Below are 19,128 nucleotides of genomic sequence, written 5' to 3' on the forward strand. Positions count from 1 at the left end.
TTTTCCCCACCTTTTTTCGCCTACTCCACGCGGCATCTTGTTTATTTTGCCCGTCATCCCGGCTGACACTTGGACATTCGTTTAAATTTAGAATTCAATGGGATCCTTTTACCGGGCTCACTTTGCTGCCATAACGGATTCCCTCGTTCAGCCTATGGACCGATTATTTGTTTAATTCCGGTCCCGTGTCGATCTCTTCCTTCTCGCGGATGTCACTCGAAACGCGATGTAAATATTTCTATTTCTCCAGGAGAAACATTTTCGTGCGCCTGGTGATCGTTTCTCCTCTTTCTTTTCTTCTTTTCTATCCGAAACTTTTTACCATCTATCGTTACCTTATCCGCGTGTTATCTCTCTCTTCCATTTTCCGCTGCATGATCGATTTTCCGCCGTTGAAATCCCTGGTGGATCAGTGAAGCGCGGCGGACAGGTCTCTCCAGATCTGAGATAGATCGACTCGCGATAAAGAGTTACCAAGTTTTCGCGTGAAACGCGTTCCACCGCTTGTTAGACAGCTCGCGATGGTTATCGCGCGGCTTGCTCGACGCCTTGTGCACCGATCACGCTGTCGATGATTATGTTATCACCGATTCGACGAAACGAGACGGCAAAAAAACCGCTGCGTCGACACGTCGTTACGGATCAGCCGGGAGACTCGGGAGAGAGAGAACGAACGTGGATTTCCGCGGAGGAATTCGACAAAGGGAGGATTCCATTCTTCCTTGAACCTTCCTCTTTCGATCGTTTAACCGTGTGTTATGCTTTTCTTAATTCGCGTAAAGAAACCGGTATTCGTGGAAGTAGAATGGCACAAGCGTGTGTCCCGATCGATAAGGTGCAAAGAGGCACGTGAAATTCACGCCTTGCACTCGCTGGGAAATAAAGGGAACCGACGTCCTCGGGAAATAAAGCAATTAAACGATTTCTGCGTGTCGAGGAATTAACACGTTTCGCTTCTTCTCTGTACTCTCTCTCTCTCTCTCTCTTCGTTCTTTTGTCGCTTATTCTCGAGGAAATTTGTGGCTGTAGCGCGTTTATTCGAGTGTCGTATGGAAATTAATGGAATAACGGAGATAGGTGCAAGAATTATGACATTCGTGATAATGTGGATTTCTTCCGGTATCAAAGTTTCACTGTTTCCTCGAAATCAGCTTTGCACCCTTCTTGCACTTGTCTTCCAAATTACAGTCGATTAAATGCCTCAGAATTACTCGTTATCATTATTAACAAATTCGGTAAAAATTAACGCCCAGTGTTTTTTAACCCTTTTCTCACTTAGAGTATTGAATCTCCGCGGTAGAATATTTAGATATCCGGCCAGATCGCCAGTTTGCTTCAAGTTTCAAATTCTCTTATCAGCATACGCAAGGGTTAAAAATTTTAACCACAATCCGCACCGCGAGTGTGCCTCGAGACACCGAAAGCCGCGGTTCATATTTCACGGAGACGGCATTATGCTCGTTATCGAAAATTCGTCGGGCATGTCGTGGGTGAACGGTCCTCATAACCGATAGAAAAGGCGGTCGTGTCCATTAGCGTTTCCACGGTGGGAAGGGCCGGGCGCGGTAGGGTCGATTAATTTTTCAAACAATCCCACTGGCGGGGACTCATCGATTCGTGGTCTGAGATAGGGAGGCCCTGGACACGTCTCGTGGTCGAGAGAGGGCCCATTAGGCCCCGTGGCGCGGAGGCCCCTACTGCCCCTTGTCAGTCTCCGAAAACCAGAAAGTCAGCTTGTCAAATTAATCACGGATGACCAATCCATCAGCAGGCATTCCTAGCCGAGGAGGATCTTTCCTCCTCTTCTCCCTGTTTCTGGCCACAGAACCAACCGACCACCGTCCTCTCCTCTCCTCTCTCGTTCCTTTCTTCGGACAACGACAGCAGATTTCGACGTAGTTTCTGCCCCCTTTTTTCGGGGAAACGTTATGGTATGCGTGTGTATACACCGGAGGGAACCTAACGCTTCTTCTGCGGCCTGGCTCTCATTCTCGTCTGGTGTTGTTTGATAGATAATGTTAATGCAGCGCCTCTCTCACTCTTTCTCTCTCTTCTGATGCTTCTGCGGATGAGTAATGTCTCGAACATCTTCTCTCTGGGCTACTTTCTGTGTTCGGCGGTGGTGGATCCACTGAGATTTCGTGGTTTTTCGTGCAACAGGCGCGGCGAAGTGTCGATTATCGTAAAATTTCCTCTGTTGGAATTTTCATACTATCTCGTTGTTGTGAATTCGAGAGATATCAAAGGGGGATAACGGCCGAGTTCCGAGAATGTTCCACGGCGATAAAACGTTTGTGTATTTTCCCCGGCGCGGGGCGCCGAAAGACATTCGCGCGATAAAATTTCCGCGGCTGTTTGTTGACGGAGCCGGTAATTACGAATCACTCGGGATTGAAGCGTGAAATCTCGAACGAAAGGGAAAATAAGAGCACACAGGCCTGCCGGTCCCTCTCGTGGGAGTGTGTGCTTGAAAACACATGGCCAGGAATACAGTCTCGATGAAAAGTGAAGGAGGACGAGAGATCACGCGTGTCTGTGTGTGTATACGAATGGATCGATGTTTAGAGAAAGATTTTCCTCCGTGCATCCTCCGAAACGCTAAGTGACACACGCACACACCCCGCGACACCGTTTTTTACTTGGCGATTGCACAAAATTTCGCCAGGGTATTTGCCAACTATTTATTACAGTCAATTGGCAAATTATCGGTCACGCGTCACGGTTTTAGAATCGAGCGGAAACAATGGGATCACCGATTATATTTAAATCGCCGCGTTTCTCTCTCTACATTATTTTCTAGAGCTGGCTAGAATTAGCCTGGTTAATCCGGATACGGTTAATCAGACGTGCGCGCTTACGATACACTCGTCAATTTCGTCATCCGTCTCTGATCGCGTGTCTATTTTCTACCGTTCGACACATTTCGAGCCGAGAGACCCACAGATGGAATCTCGCGTGACCGTAGGAAGAGACGTGGCCAAATAAAGGGTTAAGGGCCAACAGCGACGGATCCGAAAGGCTCCTTTATCCGGACTCTCTCTCCCTCTTTCTCTGGATGAGCAGCGAGGATGATGCAGGGGAGGGAAAAGACCCGCGAAAACCAGTTTGTCCAACCTAATACGGTGCGCCCGTGTCTTCGACGATCTTAATGAACTTCTCTCTTCTCGATCCTGCCCATCCACCTCCGCACACGAGAGGAGCGTGTCTCTCTCTCTCTCTCCCCGTTAATCTCCGTTTTAAAAACCTTCCCCGGTTTTCTACGAATCCGCGACTCCGACGGTCAATTAGCATGATCGAGAGGGACGTCACCGCTGATGATAGCACCGTTGAAAATTCTTTCTAATTGCAAGCACTTCGGATATTCAATATCCGAGGCTGGGGTAATTTGTCAGAGTGTTGGAGAAAAATATTGTTTTAGAATATTCGAAATTTTAAACATTCTTCTTTTCTCGTGGTTAAATAAGACGGGAGGGGGTGGTGGACACGGTGTTGAATTTTAAGAGGAGGTTTTGGCGAGGAATTTTTGAGCAGTATCGGCGAGAGAGCAGAGAGAGAGGGGGGGGAGGGACGGCATTAAAGCTGGCCTAATCTTAATATTCAAATTCTGCGGCGAAACCTCGCCGGTTGGACGACGGGGGTGGCGGGAAGGCAGGCAGAGGGGGATGGTAAAAGTGAGCCGAGCAAGCGGAGGCCGCGCATAACCGATTCTCGAACTCATAAATTTTAAATTATGTCAAGCAAAAAGAAAGGACGCGAGCGCGCGCGCGCGCGCGGATGGGACCCGACCTCGGATGAAATAAGAGGAGAATGAGAGAGAGACGACGCGGGGCCCCACCCCCTCCCACGTTGCTCTAGAAAAAAGCAGAAAAGCCTCGACAGGGCCTGAGGAACGCGAATCCGGGCCCCGAGGGCTATTAACGAACCCGGGTTTCCGTAAAACGATCCACGAATAATCGCGTTGAAAGTAGTTTGAAAGGGCTACGAGGGGTAGTTTTGTAGGGTAATTTTGGGAACTACGTCGAGGTGAAGTATTGAATAAAAATTGGCTAACTTTTTACGGGGTTCGATGGGAAGAAATACTGTACGTGTAATTTAGTGTCTCGTGAATGAGGAAAAAAATTGATAACGCGGCACGAGTGGTTATCGTTGGCAGTTTATCTGGCGCTCAGTTTGTATCGAAAAGTCATTCCTTTCGAGATTTACAGCGGTTACTGTGATCCGATTCTTTCTACCTCCGCGATTTTTGTAACGTTTCACCTTAGTTTCTGCTGCTGAAACTGAAGAGTTCTGAAGATTCTGGGGACAAAAGAAAGGTTTCGCGTCGACGATTTACTTCTCGTAGAACGAAAGTTGCCGGCAAAAACAATTTACCTGTATGGATTTATAATAAACAATTATAAATAATCTGGTTTTCAATCTGCGCGGCATCGTTGGCGAAATATGGTCGTAACGCAGAGGGGGACGAGAGAAGCAGTCTCCATTTGCGGTTGAAATATTCCCGGTCGTTTAAGTAACACCCTTATCTCGTTGGAGGAAAAAGTAGAAGAACGAGTCTCGCGGCAGGAACGCTAGGGTTTCTGCGTTTTAAATCCGTTTTAAGAGTGCCACATGCAGCGGGGCGAAGGGGGAACGAAAAGAGAGAGAGAGAGAGAGAGAGAAGGAGGCTTATTGCCTCGACACGTTTTCCATACGCGAAACAGCTTTATGGGGGTCGCCACGAAATTTCGGGGCCCCCCATTACCGCGTCGCGAGGGGCCCTACCGAGTCGAATTTCCGGCATTAATTCGACATTATGCGATATTCAAATCGGGCCCCGGTCGGAATTTTTCGGTCTAACGAGCTCTCTACCCCCTTTTCCTCAAACCCTCTTCCATCCACGCCCCCCGGCTGCTTTTTATGCCACGTTCCTGAGTAGATCGACGCGGAGAATGAGATTGTTGCGTTGCTTCGTGCAATACTGTGAAACCGTTCGTCACAGCTCCCTGAAGAATTCCCCGTGTCTGGCGGGGTCCGACGAAACCGTAATTTCCATTCTGTCTGCGATCTTCGATTTTTCTTTTTCAGCAGATTCATTTTACGAGTGTTAACCCTTTCGTAACGGAATTAGTGTTTTCAAAAATTTGTGTCCACTCGTGAAAGGGTGAAAGTTGTAAAGGAATCAGTAGTTCTATCTGTTTTTCCTCGTGAAATAGAAGAAGTAAAATTTTAGTTTAAAGTGAAACTTAGCTTCTAGAAAAGAAAAAAGAAAGAAAAATAGTTGGTTCTTTCGGTTAAAAATTTCCCGAAAAAAATCGTTCATCTTTCCGGATCGAACAAGCGCACACCATCGAGAGCTCTCCGGCCCTCCTCCACCTCTGTATAGTAGACAAGCAAAAGCAACGTTTCCTGGCGCGGATCGCCGCGCGGCTCTTCTTTGTTCGCGGCCGTTTCATTTTTCGAGTACGCCGGATAATTAATCTTGGGTGGGCATAAAAGGGTTTTCGGGTTCGGTCGCGAGAAAAAATGAGCACAGCTCTGGCTTCGACCGTGGCCAGTTGTTCGCTGCCCCCTTTTTTCTCCCCCTACCCCAAACGCAGACGCAGACAGAGAGAGGGCCATAGCCGGTGTCTTTCCGTCTTTATACTTCTCTCTTACCCCCTTTTTTTACTCTCTCTCTCTCTCGTTCTGGTATATCTCCGTTGGACGTCGCCTCCCACACCGCGTCGTTGCACCGCGGGATTCTAAACCGGCCACCCCGTGTCCCCTCCCACCCTGCCTGCCAGCCTCCTCCCACCGCCTCCCACCGCTGTGGGTGTTTTTTTCAGAATTTGAGTCAATAAAAAATCGCCTGGAACAAAGGAACGAACGGCCGCCAATTTCTCACAGGATAATGTCCGGGGCCCCATCGTGGCTCCGCCGGAACGCTAATCACGACCGGGCATCTTGACTTCTGTTAGGTGTTAAAAATGGGCCCCGCGGGGCCCTTCGGTCTTTATCTCGCCCCACACTCCCCCGCCATCTCCGTTTCTTCTACCCTACTCCTCTTTTCTCGCCTTCCCTCTCTCTCTCTTTCTCTCTCACACACACACACACGCTCTTCTTCTTCTTCTTCTTTCTCTCCCCATCCTCCTCTCTCTCTCTGTTTTCGTTGATGCTCCCTCAGCTCGCCACGGTTAAATATTAAAATTTGGAAACGTTATACACCCGGCCCCGATGAATTCTCGTTTCGCGCGGCTCAGGCCCCTTGGCTCCGGGGCGGCCCCGGGTCCGCTAAAAAATTACGCAGATGGCTCATTAATTCGACCGCAGTGAGTCTCTCGCTCCCTGTGGCGATTTTTCTCGGTCGGAGGAGAGACCGCGAGAGATCGGGATCGCGCGAATTCGAGAACCCTCGTCGATTTTTCTACCGAGGGAGAGATGCGTCTCGGAGAATTTCGGGGAGATCGATTGCAAAGTGATTTGGCTCTTCTCGTTGCTAGGAGACCCTTTTATGTGAATGGAGGAAATCTTCTTTCGCAACTACCGAATAATGTTAGAATTTAATACCTGGTATATTTTATTTCATTTATTTATTTAAAAAATTGTGCGACGAGCTGCCAAAAAATCCAGAGCCCTAAAAAGAGTTTGACACCATACAAAGGTAGTTGACAAAACTATGTAAAAAACAGAACGATAGTACACGGATGATATTTCTGGAAAAATAATGATATCGTTGAAAAACTCACAGCGTAAGGTTAATTTTCACGGAAGAAGTTTTTGAAAATTGGTTTTCGGTGTGGTAGGAAATTTTTCGTTGGATTAAAAGCCTTCCAGGTGTGCCTTTTCGAGGCACGGCGTGGTATAGGCGAAGAAGAACCGGCCAGGAGAGGCTTTAATGACGCGAGTCGATTCGCCTCGGTCGATATATCGTCGTCGGCGATGACGAGCCGATGGAGAATCGACGATTTATGAAGGAGATTCGTCCGAGGCCGACTTTTCCATCGTGATCCTCGCGCAACCTCTTTGATGAATCGAGCCTTTTATCGCGGCGACCTTGAACCCTCAACAGGTGTCGGTGCCTGACCACTCGAATCGATTTTCATTTTTCCAACCCCGCGAAATTATTGGATTATCCCCCTCTGGCTATGGCCTAACAAATGAACCGCCATTAAAGCGTCCTCTCGGCTCTCGAACTCCTTTTTCTGCCTTGCTAGCCGATCTTCGTCTGGAGTTCAACGTTCTCCAAAAGCGAAAACTTTTCCCTTAATCGAGAACGGTTAATCAAGAAAGATAAAAAGTAGTTAATGTAGTCAAAGTACTCGAGTTTTTCTTTCTCTTTGAATACAATTTGAATACACTAATCTAACAATTAACCTTAAACCTCTAATTTCCGATTCCTGTTCTCACCATTAATTATTCATTTCACATCTCACCTCTGCTCGATCGTTTAATTATAAATAGATTAGACACAATAGCCTCGCCTCGCCTTTACACCTACATAAAGTGTCTAATAAAGACCTTGTAATTACTATCGCAGTATCGCAAATTACCAAAGAAAGATCGACAAGTACGCACGTAGGTTTAGAAGCTAAGAGGAATCGTGGAAAGTGAAAGAGAAATGGTAGAGAACTGTTGATCCTCGAGCTTTATCGAGCGCGTACCTACTTGTCGTAAAAATCACCGTCCCTCGTTTCCTTAATTCGCCACATTATCGCCGTTATTGCACTCGCGAGAGAGGTAAGGTATGAAAAGTAGAAGGGTTAACGAACGAGGCGGTGCAATAAAGCGTGCGACCAGTAAATCGAACTGCTCTCCTCTCCCGTGGGAAGCGGAGACGCGTTCGCGTCGGTCGATCGCGAAATCCGTGCCGCGATTTCCACGTATGCACGTTAGGCATGCGTAACGCGAGGAATACTATAAACGCTCGCGTGTTTCATTACACGACGATACGCAACGAAATTCGATTCTAATGGGAAACAAGAAAGCCGAGAGCCGTCCACGGACCCGGTACTCGTAATCCGACGTCCTGGCGCGTTTCAAATACCTAAATCACGAATAACGACGCGATTCCTCGTAAAACCGGAGTGGCCCGGACCCGACACAGATCCGGCCGGGACTTATCGCTAATTGCGATATTACCACGGTGGACAACGATCGTTTTTCGCACTCGCCTCGCGCCACACGGAGACCCATCGCGCGAACGCGAGGATTTCACGCGTTCCTGGAATGCGTCCTATAAAATTCCGGCCGGTGGATATTCCTCGTTTTCGCGAGACGAGGCTCATATCCACGAGATATCTTGCCGATCTAACTCGAGGATCCGCGAATTGAGACGTTTTTATCCCGCCAGTTAAACGCCCCTCGCACAAATCCCTCGATGCTGATTTTTTCAGAAATTTGCTTGGGAATATTCTTTCTCCGGGAACTGTCTCTTCGTATCGAGCAGAGGAACGACTATACGTATTTTCAAGCATTGAATTTAAATTGCTGCGGTGTTCTGCTAGGGATTGACAAATCTTGGAGAAAAATCGAAGAATAGCGTCCATATTTGGCAAAGAGAGAAGTTGCGAAAATTAAGAGTTATCTCATTTTCCAATCCCTTCGGTAAGATTTCAACTCAAAGGCTGATAATTTTTGCAATATAGTCGTGGAAAACGCTTTTTTAACCCTTTCACTGCTATTGGCGACTTTTGGTACACTTAATTTAATCCTAAAATTTTGCTTAATAATACAAATTTAAAAATGATAAATTAAAATGTTTTAAACGCCAAAACGAAAGGGTTATATTACAAACACACGCTCGCCTTCTTTTTCCCCCCAAAAAAATTATTCACATCCAACGAGAAATTCTTTTCGAAAATTCGTCAAGTCACAGATAGATCGGGCGATAACCCGCGAGGCTCGTTCTCTCACGGCTCCGATTTCCCCCCCTTGAAAAAACAGCCAAAGTCCCTTCGGAGGCAGTCGACGATGATCCCGGAACGATTACTCAGATTTCTCAGCGAAAGGAGTGTCTCGTGTCTCGGTTTTCCATCCTCGACAGGGAAACGATGATCCCTTTTTCCACCCCTCCGGCGGTATCCCGTGTTGGCCACCCCTTCCGGAAGAGGAAACGGGACTGCGCAGTGAGAAAAGAGGAAGAAGAGAAAAGGCTCGGCCCTAAAGGAGCCGGTAAAGCCTGACGGGTCACGGGGTGAATACCGTTTTACCGACTATTAACTCACTTTTACCCTGTTTCCTTACCCCTGCCTCGTCGTCGTCCAACGAGCAAGGGTTTCTTCAGGCCCTAAGGGTGAGCTGCTACGTGTTTTTCTTCCCCCTTCCGAGGTTTCTTGCGTAATCTTTCCTTTTTTCCCTCTCTCGTTCAAGGGGAGGTTACCGTGTCGACCTCTCTCTCCCCTTTCTCTCCTTTTTTATATTATTTCATCTTTTCCCCCCGCTGGATTTCTTCTCTTTTTCTTCTTTTCCCTTTTTCAAGCCAGATTCCTTTCCGGGTTACTGGCAAAAAAATACGCGAGCTTTTTTCTCGGGGGGCCACGGTCGATTTAACCCCTGAGAAAAATCGCGCGACCCCTTGCTCCTCTCTGTATATACAGTCGATTCGAGGGTTAACCGATTTCTCGTGGATGAAATCGGAGAAAGTGAGAGCCGGATTTCTCGCCATTCGAACCATTTAAAGGCTTAAGTATCTCGTAAAAATAGGTTTTTTTTTCCCTTTGCTCTGGTTGCAAGTTGCAAACGTAAGGGCGAGAGGGTCGGATGTCACCGTCACGGTGCTTCGTTCCGTGTTTCTCTGGAAAACGCGTTGTTTCCATCGGAGAAATTACGGCTAACCTAACCCTTTCAGATACGTGATTTTGTTTCCAATTCAGGCATAATGTAATTTTACGGTAAAAATTCACCGGTACCTAAAGGGTTAATTGCAATCTTCAGGTTACACGGATTTTTTCCAAACATCACGCTATTCCGTTAAGTGTAACAATTACTTTGCCGGACGTTTCGATTTCACTGCCACCCCTAAGCCACCTAAGAACCATTTCTCCGGCGTATTTTTTTCTCCGTGTTTGATTTTTATCAATCGACCGACCGAGACGATGTGGAGCAAAGACGAAAGGTAGAACGTGGTCGCGAAAGGAAGAAGAAACACAGGATCCCTGCGGCGCGGGCCTCCTCTTCGGGTTGGACCTTAAAAATCGAGTCAATTTAAGGATCCGGCCCGGGATATACAAGCATAACGCGGCCGTGCATGCGATCCTTCAGAAGTATCTCCTCGTAGAATCCATTTACCGCTGAAACGTGTACGAAATCATTTCAAGTCGCTTCCATCCTTCTCCTTCCTCCTTTTTTATCGCCTCTTCCAGCCTGCGATACCTTGTATTCTTTCGAGAAGGAATAACAGGCAATTTAACACTATCTACTTCGTTCAAGATTATTCTTACTTTTCTGGAATTTGTGTTTCACAAATTTTTCTACAAATTTTCCCACAATTTCACGCTAGCCTCCTAAATCATCGCCGGCTGGATAGTCGTTTTTCGTCGACCGTCGAGCATCCGTCTGGTTAAACGACTCTGGAATCGAAAAAATCCCGAAGGCGATATAAAGGATGGAGAAAAAATATAGGGGATGGTAAAAATGAAGCGTAAGGGGTAGCGTAATTTCACTAGACGTCATCGATCCGTTCAGAGGGGGTCCCAGGTGATCCTTAATCCCTTTCCAGATTTTCCAATCTCCATCCTCTTTCTTCTCCGTTTTTTCATTCCCTCGTTTCATCGTTTCGCGGCCACGAAATCGACTGGCCAGGTCGAAAGCTGCAGGTAGAAATTCTCTGGCCGTAAGTTTGATGTTCTCATGGATCGTACGCGGTGCGAATAAAACCCGCTGGATCTACCTGAGCCCGCAGACTTCGCACCCGGGGGTATTAAACGCTGCCCTAACTCCTTCCACCGGTTTTTAAACCCTCCACGGGATGCGCCACGTTTGTCTTCGGAACAGTAAAGAAACAGGGGTGATTCTCCATTGGCAGAGCTGGCCTCGTTAAAGTCCCACGATTCGTAGGAAGAACGATGAAAAATAATAGAAATAATTCGAGGTTAAGTAATTAATAAGCTACTACGCATCTCTTAATTGTAACTGAAAAGCATGTAAGGGGGATGAAACCCTAATTCACCGAGCAGATGTACCTGCCGAGCCAGTCGATCGCTGCTTATCCCGAGTATCGAGACGTCTCAATTTCACGATCGTGCAAAAAACCTCCCCTCAGTCACTTTTTACCACCACGAAGTCGACGAGTTTTTCCATTCGTCGGTCCTTCTTCCGGATCTCCGCCAATGGAGGAGGGCCAAGCTCCCCACCGTGCTTTCCCAAATCTTGGAAAATCCCAGCCTCGCTGTGTCAGTCTCGTCGGGGTGTCGATTGGGACAGGTCGAGCTGGAAGAACCGAGTCTGATAGGTGGAACTCTCTTCGGAGTATCTTAGAAAATTTGAATATCTCGAAACAGCCAAAATTACCAAATAACCTTCTTCTTTCTTTTACTAACAAAATCTTGAACAATTTTTTAATACGACGAAGAGGGATCTTTATTAGAAAGAAGCGTTGCCTGCGTTTGAATGAAATTTTTTACTGAAAGAACCCGGGGAATTTTGTGGTTGCAGGGAAGGTGAAAGTGAAAGAGGAGAAGGATGCATCATCGATGGCGCCAGGAAGCCCGCCGACGCCACCTCACACGCCCCAAAGCCCGCCGCGTCACAATCCACCCCCGAGCAACCTGTCACAGTCGTGTCAGACGTCGAACGCCAATTCGCCGAGTCTGCAGCAACAGCAACAACAACAGCAACAGCAGCAACAGCAGCATCAAGACACGAATTCTCAACAGCAACAGCATCAATCTCTGCACGCGATGGCGAATTCACCGTTGAGCCATATCCTCGTGCAGAATCCAGCTCTCGCTCAACTGTTGCAACAGAATCCGGCGATTCTGTCGCAGAACCCGCAACTGATGCAGTTGCTGCAACAGAATCTTCAGGTTCAGATGGGCAGCGTCCTCTTCCAGAACGTCAAGAGGGAGGAACCTGAAGAGTCGAGGGTGAGTCAGTCAGAACAAATTAATTAGACGAGGGTCCCTTTCATCTCCCGCGGAGCGTTTCGCTGTGTCCCCTGCTCTTCTCGCCCTCGCGACGGAAATGGATTGTCTCGTTTCCTTTTTCCTCCTTTTTCCTACCGAGTGCGTGGATACTTACCGGGAGGAACTCGTTCCCTCTGGAATTTTTGCTTTTTTTTTTTTTCTTTTTTGGCTGGGGGAACTCTTTGAATTTAAAGTTCCCTTTAAATTTCATCGAAATCGAAGAGATCGTTAGCGGGATTTCATTTTTCTTCAGTGGCACAGTGATCTTTCGTTTGCTCAGAGGGGAGAATTAGGCTGTGAATATTGGATTGTCCAGATTTTCGATGTGTTTGTTCTTATCTTTCCGCGCGTCTTTTGAACATCTGAGGATGGAAGGAAATTTCGATGTTAGGGAGAAGGAAGGAGCCGAACGATATCTTAAAATTGCCGAGAAGAGGGCGAATACGGACGAGCCGATAGGTTGAAATTGAATTTCAGCTGGACGATAGGTATTCCATTTGGTTATTCATGCTTGGCGGTGTGAATCGTGCTTAAGCAGCGGACTTCTCGAAGACGTAGATCGATTATAGCAGACCTCGTGGACACACCGGGCCTGTTGATGATGACGTGACACCGGATTGTCAACATGCCGCGAGCATCTGCTACAGCGGTTGGATTTCGTTCAACTTGTTTCCACTTTAACGATCAACGCCAACCGTCCACGCTCGCCGTGCCAATTATATGAAAATAATTAACTCAATTTATTGGTGACCGGTGACGCAGTACCGGATAGTGGACTAATTCACCGTGAAATCTTGTTCACGGTTTAAAGGCTTTCCTTAATTGACTCTGCCCCGTTGATTGCTGTTTCCTTTTAAACACAATATCCACTCTCGTAATCCATTTATTCTCGTCGCGCGTGTTACACACACACACACGCGCGCACGTGAATTAGGTACGAACAATTTAATTCTGGAAATATCTTTCCATTTTGTAAGAATTTCTCGTTCAAAGTTTCCCACTTACCTCGCGATAAATCGAGCTCGACACGGTTCGTTGTTCCGAGAAATTGAACCCGGTCCAAGAACAACACGTTACCAGCGCGCTTAGCATCGACGACTCGATGATGCACGAGCCTGTTGACGCTCCGCGAAATCATCTCTGTCGTTACCCAATTCTCTCTCCTTTCTTCCCCATACCTTTTTTCCTCTCCTTCTCTTTTCTTCTCTCGGTTCACCGGAAGTCGCGAGTCATTCAGTATTTCAGTCTACGTGGAACGCGTGGTTCGGAAGTGAAAATTCCACCGTTGTTCCCTCGGAAGTGGGGAAAATACGTCACCTCGATCGATACGTCCGAATTAATCTAAAAATAATTGGAAAGCGTTATCGAGGGAGGAGAATAATAGAACGTTGCCGATGTTAATGGCCAGTGAATCATCCTGGGTACGGTTTGACGTCTGTACGATGACTCGTCGACGATAGCTCGTAAAGTCTCGCGTTTCCAGCGGGAAACGTAACCACTGGTAGTACAACGTTCGAATAATTCAGGGGTTCCTGGAATTATAATTTGTCCCTCGATATATATATATATATATACACACACGCGCACGCACATATATGTACATGCATCGCTGTAATCTCCGTGTCGAAAGAGTCCCTGATTCTTGACCTTAATTCGTTCAGACGTGTTCCCATAAAATAATCGAGAACAATGATTCCTTTCCCCTCGATTCGCGTCGCCACGCGAGCGCGTGCACCACGGAGAAAAAGAGACGACGAACGATCCTGCGCTTTGCAATAAATCTCTCCCCTGCCTCCTCCTCCACCCCCTCCACGTTCCCCCGTGAAATTTCGACAGATTTCTGATTTATCTTATCGTCAAGTTGGCCGTTACGATTGTTCCTAAAATTGATCGTTAAATCTTGGTATCCTTGGAAGCGTAAATATAAAATTTGTCGGAAGAGTTACACTATGTATGTACGTGTATATACTACCTGTGCTCCGAATACAATGACTAATAAAACGTCTGACGTAAAATTCTTAAAATTAACAGCACGCAAAAACCACTCTCCGCGGTCGTTTTGAAGGAAGAGACGCTAGGCGTTACGTCGAATCACGGATTGAATTAACTTTCTAAAGGAACAATTAACATTCCGCGTCATCGTTTTACGACACACCCTAATCCTGTCCGTTCGGCGAACGTTTCACATAGTTATTCCAGTAAGCTGGAACCACCAACCTCTCTATGGATTCATCGGAAACTTAATAATACTCTCTTTCTCTCTCTCTCTCTCTTTCTCTTCCTCTCGAGACAATGAGGAACATTTCACACCACACCTCGAACGATTGTGAAATGTAGACCCGGCGTTTTATCTCGTTGCAAACGTACGATTTACATTGCACACGGATAAATCCACGGAATCTCTAACCCTTTCGCGGCAAGCTCACCCCTTCTTTGAAGACACCGCTAGTAGGAGAAACGACGGATACGGTGGGAAAGGTAAGGAGGGTGAGCTGTTGGGAAAATTGCGCGGAAAGAGGACTGTTGGGTACTTTTGTGCCACGAGAGAGAGAGATTCTCTCGATGTTAACTCTCGGCGGTGTGCATCGCGGGGCTAAATATACATGTGTAGTACGTGGCCCGAGGAGGAAGAAGAAGAGGAGACACGAAATGGCCCGGGAGGCTCGGTGTATCGCCACGCTGGAATCCCATACGGGGAGAATTGAAATTATTCCCCCGATTTTTGTCGTGTCGTTTACATTATTTTCGCCTTTGAATATTAATGGGCATATGCTCTCCGGCGTTATGGCACAAGAAGTAACAACGGCGTATAATACTCGACTCTTAACGTTATTCTATTGTTTGCAAATCAGCTCTATTGTTTTCTCATATACCTCTATACTCTCCCGGTTCCCTCTTTGCCCTCCTCCACCTCCTCTACTCCCTACCTCTCTTCTTCGCCGCCCCCCTCTCTCTCTTTCGCCCGCTCTTCGATCTTCCTTTTCATACTCGATCTTCTTCTTCTTCTTCTTCTTCTTCTTCTTCTTCTTCTTCTTCTTCTTCCTTCTGGTCGTTGTTGTATTCTCTTGGCTAACGTTAGTCACACACATAGATACATGTATCTGTATTATTTTCTATTTGTTTCTATGATCGCCGCTTCCTTCCTCGACTCTTCTCTGTTTCGTCCTTTTGTCGGGCTCGGTTAGGGAACCTATGGGACTCTATGAAAGCCCGGCTACTCTGCAATCGAAATCCTCTTTGTGGAGCACGTATTGACTTTCTGATGTCTGGAAAGGGGGCTGGATTCTCTCTGTTTTGTTTCTTCTTTTTCTATTAGTTTCTTTCTCTTCGTGGGAGTCGGCGACGCTTGCTTCTTCTTCACGTCGTTCCTGGGTTACTTGGAATCGTCGTGAAATCGAATCGTCCAGTGAGTTTCATACAGCAACCGATTTTTAATGCCATCCTTGACTCTTTCGAGACGAATTCTGTCACGTTTAAACGGCATTCTGGGCACCGTGAATCATTCAAGGATAGGACTACTCGCGTGTGGAATTCGCAGAAGGTCTTCGAAACGACGATTAATTATTCCTCGTTCTAATCATCCGAGTTTCACTTCGAACAGTCTTCGAGCAGTAGAATAAATTCGACATCTGCGCCGATACTTGGCAGCGCGTCGTTGGATAAATTTGATCATCGCTGCTCCCGTAGATCGATTTCCCGCGGAAACGGCCGCGAAACATTCCTTTCCGCCGCATTGCCATGCGATCCGCAACGGCGGATCCGTAATATTGGGCATCGAAGGTCGACGATAATTATGAGCGCGGAATATAAATGCTCGTTCGGAGAGCGGCTGTTGAATCGATGGAACGCGATTGTCGTGCACGTGAGCCGCTTTCGCGACTCTTCCCTCGATTTCTTAGAGAAGTAGTGGCAGAAAGAGAGAGAGAGGAGGGAAAATCGAGGGCTATTTTTCATAGAGAAAAATATGGAAACGAGGTAGGAAGAGACACGGAAGAAGACAAACGATGGACGCCGCAACGATGTGGCAATCGCTTCATAAATTCAGCGTCGCAGAATACGGCTTCGGAAATCGTACAGGATTCGAATAATTTGCACCACGGTGGGGCTTCCGGGCAACTGCCGACCATTTCGAGCCTCTCCGACCGTCGTTCTCTCTGTTTTTCTTCCAGTTTCCATCCCTCCTTCTCCTCCTCCAATTCGTCTGTACCAACATCGGAGCTATTAAGGTATCTCAATGCAGAGAATCGTCCACGACGATACTTTCAGTCGTGTTTCTGCAAAGAAACACACCCTGTATAGTTTTATTCCGTTCGGGTTAACTCGAATCAACCAGAAGGATTTAAAGTGCATTTCGATGCAGGCACACTTGACACACATTGCATCGTCGAGGTCGACGACCCTTCGTATTCCGTTTCTTGGACGTTTTCGAGGAACCGGAAGCCGTTTCCGCCTCACGTACCGGCCAAAAGAGGATGTCGTAACGATAAACGCGCAAAAATCGACGAGCGAAAGGTTAACAGAGATCAAACTGCGCGCAAATGTTCACGTCGTCGAAATTCTCCCGAGCAAATGAAAGACCACGAGATACATACAAAATGGTCCATTCTTAGATAGAACGGAAAAATTTCTATTCCCCGTAGAACGTGCGCCTAGCTTTGTTAGAAAATCACTATATATAGAATCTACCCTTAGAATATCCTAACTTAAAGAGGGGGAGTAGAGTTTTCCCAAAAGGTTCGGATAATTTCCAGTCATTCAATTTTTCTTTCTTTTTTTTTTCCAACGACACGTGTCGCGGATTCATAGAGAGGCGCGCGCTCTTCTCTCTCTCTCTCTCGATGGTGGTGATGTTGTTGTCTCCCCCTCTCCCCTTATGGTTGCGTGGGCGGTCCCCTTTCGTCCCCATCGCGAGCACGTCCCTGGTAGAGAGAGAGAGAGAGAGAGAGAAAGCATGCTGGTGCATTGTACATCGTAATGTATTTTCTTTTAGGTACCGCCGACAATAGCGAGCCTGGCGGCGATGAAGGTGGAGGCAGCTGACCTGAAGGTTTCCGGTGAGTTACTATTTCCGCCTCCTTACGGAATTATCGGGATCGTAATTAGATTCAAATCGAGTCTCTCCGTCGTTCGACGACCCTACGCGAGCGCGCGGCCAGCAGACAGGAAGGGGGGGAAAGAGGGCAAAAAGGAAAAGGAGAAAAGAAGGAAATGTGTAAACGGAATTGGAGGAACACAGAGACACACGAGAGCGGAAAATATTCGAACGGAGGAGGAAGGGCGGTGGCGAGGGTGGAGGAGAGAGGCGCACGAGCGTCGAAATCGAGGATGATCTGGTTGAACCCGGTCGATTTGCTCTCGTCCTTTTCTTTTTTTCTAATTGTTCTCACGAGAAAACATGTTATTACCGGAGGGGAGAGAAAGATCTTCATTCGCAGCGGCGACTTCTGGGTAAATTGTTGCGAGATCGTTCGGTAGGGGGAAAAGGGAGGCTGTTGGTACCACGAGGATCTTCGATCGTTACGATCTACTTCCGTTTCGGACGTAGAACTTTGCACCGCGTCTCCGCGGAAAATTTCGCACGATCTTGCTAGGTCCGAAATCGTAACGCCATACGTAGCAAAAAGTAACGCTCATTACGAGTATTTCAAGCATCGATTGGTACGAAGTAATTGAAAAAATAATAATAATTTTGTCTAAGTTTCTAAAAATTTGAAAAGTCCAGCGTTGCGATACGGAACCCTTGAATTATTCCACAGAGATTTCCCGGGTAAAGTTTCCAACTTGTTTCAATGTTCGGTGACACAATGGTCCCGCATCTCCCCGGGCCAATTATCAATTCCCACGGTCACGTGACCATCGGTGAATCTTAAACGAAGGACGCACACGCGCGCGTCTCGTCTCGTCTCGTCTCGTCGTCTCGTCTCTTCTATTTATCCGATTGAATCGGTGCAGGCTCGTAAATCGTGTGCAACCTGACGAAACGAGTCGTGTCCCATGCTTTCAGCGTTTTGTGGCCGGGGGCTCTTCCCCCTTTATTGGAATATCCGCCCACAGCATTATGGGAATTATCAAGGAAATGGGATGAGCGCAAGTGGGTCCCACGGAGGGGGCTGAAGGGGGTTTGCCTGATCGCGGACGATCGGGAAAGAGAGGAAGACCGTGTGGCGTGGAAACGGATTCATGCAGGTCCCCCATACACCCTCCCATTCGAAAAATTATGCCACCGACATAGAGCGGCGGTAGTCTCTATCGACAGAGAGATCTGTAATTTCACGAATCGATCGAAATCGGCGTGTTTGCCCGAAAGGGACGAAGGGCGAGGGATTTTAACGGGAGATTTTCGTTTAATCCCTCCTTTCTTTCTTTCTTTCCTTCTTTCTTTCAACAGAGATTCCATTTCGAATCGATTTTTAGAGGAGAGTATGTTGTCGTCGAGTTGTATCTATTGGTGGATGAGAATGTTTTTAGAAGAAAGGTTACGTCAGACGCGCGAGCAAAGAGATTCCTAAACGAGGCTCGCGCAACGCGACGAAAAAGTCCCTAGCGAAAGAGGTCCCTCCGTGACGTTCTAGCGACACGAGTTTAATTTTAGATCGGCCAACGAAGCCACCGCGATCGATTGGCTATAGAATAGAGAAGTCAGTGACTCGATGAGAATTTCATTAATTATAGGACATCGCGGGGATAGAATCGAGACGTTGCGTAATCGCGTCGATACGTCGTTTATAAATACACACTCCGCCAGCTGTAAACGTCCACCTATCGTGTGTGTGTGTGTGTGTGTTGTGGTGTTCCCATCTCGTCGAGCCTTTTTAATCATCGCGTTTGATAAAGAAAGAAGGAAAAAGGAAGGATTCTTTCGTTCGTTTTCTCTTTTGTCATTGCAACACCGTCGTTTGTTCGTTCGTTCGTTCGTTCAGTCGCTCTCTTTCTCGTCCTCTGTCTTTCTGTTCAGCGAATTCCGCTCTACGTCGAAGAAGAGGAATTTTTCAGTTGAAAACGAAGAAACGAATCAGCGCTGACAGCGGAAATTATGGTAATCGTTTGA

General features: G+C 47.2%; 1 protein-coding gene across 1 annotated transcript in view; it reads left to right on the plus strand.

The window, feature by feature from the left end:
* The window catches only part of LOC108579544, a 48,533-nt gene that overhangs the window by 8,706 nt on the left and 20,699 nt on the right, over positions 1-19,128 (plus strand). The window contains exons 4-5 of the mRNA XM_017943106.1: positions 11,611-12,041; positions 17,071-17,134. Coding sequence (XP_017798595.1) covers positions 11,611-12,041; positions 17,071-17,134 — 495 coding nt within the window. The remainder of the gene's footprint in view (positions 1-11,610; positions 12,042-17,070; positions 17,135-19,128) is intronic.

This window comes from Habropoda laboriosa, unplaced genomic scaffold (assembly GCF_001263275.1).
Source record: "Habropoda laboriosa isolate 0110345459 unplaced genomic scaffold, ASM126327v1 scaffold33, whole genome shotgun sequence".
NCBI classification, from domain to species: Eukaryota; Metazoa; Arthropoda; class Insecta; order Hymenoptera; family Apidae; genus Habropoda; species Habropoda laboriosa.